This window comes from Rhea americana, unplaced genomic scaffold (genome assembly GCF_003343005.1).
Source record: "Rhea americana isolate MKP2758 unplaced genomic scaffold, rheAme1 scaffold_432, whole genome shotgun sequence".
Taxonomy (NCBI): Eukaryota; Metazoa; Chordata; class Aves; order Rheiformes; family Rheidae; genus Rhea; species Rhea americana.
Window position 1 is genome coordinate 63,667 of NW_028186571.1, and position 1,150 is coordinate 64,816.

Consider the following 1,150-nt stretch of genomic DNA (forward strand, 5'->3'; position numbering starts at 1 on the left):
AAAAAAAAGAGGCCTTTCAAGTTTCTGAATTTCTGTTCTACTTTGCTTACCTGCTTCACATTTTCACCCACAGGTCTCCTGCCTTTTCACTTTGCCCTAGCCCCCTCTTCTTGTTTAATCTCTGAAAACTCGGGGGGGGGGGGAAATGTGCTCCTTGCAGAAAATCTACAAAATAAAACTGACTGGATTCCTGCTTAGTTTATTTCTATAGCCCTCTCCATGCTTAGAAATATTTCCGTTCTTTCTAAGTAGACATCTAAGATCAGATAAGTCTAACTAGTCAAACAGGAATCCGAGGTGTTTTCAGTCTGCTTCACCTAACGGTCTTTCTAAATGAGCATCGTTATTAATTAGGGCCTGTGTCACCCAGGCAGCCTGCTCCGCGCAAGACATCCACCGCGGAGAGGACGAACCTCTGCCCCGGTGGGGGCTCGTGTCGCGCGTTCACGATTCCCAAACACACCAGAAACACGGTATTACGAGCGCTGGCGGGCGGAGGCGACTATCCGCACGCACTTCCCTTCTGCCCAAGATGCCGGGCATCCAGAAACCGTTTAATAACGCACTAGGCCATGTGAGCGAGGGCCGTTTCCTCAGCCAGGAGGTGACAAGGAAACGGCAGCGCAGGCGGCGAGCAGCGGCCCAGGGGAACCCGGCGCCGAGAGGCGAGGGAAGAGGAAAGCGGATCGATCCACTTGTTCCTCTCGCTGCCTCAGCCCGCAGGTGCCAGCAGCCCCCCGGGGGAGGCTCCTCACAGGGCGCTGCGACGGGGCAGCATGTCGCGACGGAGCCGCGACAGGTTTCTCGGGGGTTACACAACATGCTGCGTCCACGCGCGGAAAACAAATAATTAAATAAGAGCCGCCCGGGGGTGGTGGTGGGGGGGGAGCAGCGGGCAGCGAGCCCGGCTCGGCCTCCGCGGCGAGGCCTCGGCGCTGCCCCGAGGCGCCCCGCGCCGCTCGGCGGCCCCTTCCCGCCGCGCCCGTTGCTAAGAGACACCGGCGGCCTCGCGCCGCGCCGCGCTCGGCCGCCGCCGCGGGGGCGGGCCCCGCGCTCACCTCTCGAAGAGCAGCCGCACGGCGAAGATGCCGAGCGCCAGCGGGAAGGCGGAGAGGACGTGGCCGGCGCGGGGGTACTGCAGCCCGCTGCC

General features: G+C 61.1%; 1 protein-coding gene across 1 annotated transcript in view; it reads right to left on the reverse strand.

Moving 5' to 3' along the window:
* The window catches only part of CERS5 (ceramide synthase 5), an 18,446-nt gene that overhangs the window by 17,073 nt on the left and 223 nt on the right, over window positions 1-1,150 (reverse strand). Inside the window, exon 2 of the mRNA XM_085315615.1 lies at window positions 1,059-1,145. Within this exon, the coding sequence (XP_085171741.1) occupies window positions 1,059-1,145 (87 nt within the window). The remainder of the gene's footprint in view (window positions 1-1,058; window positions 1,146-1,150) is intronic.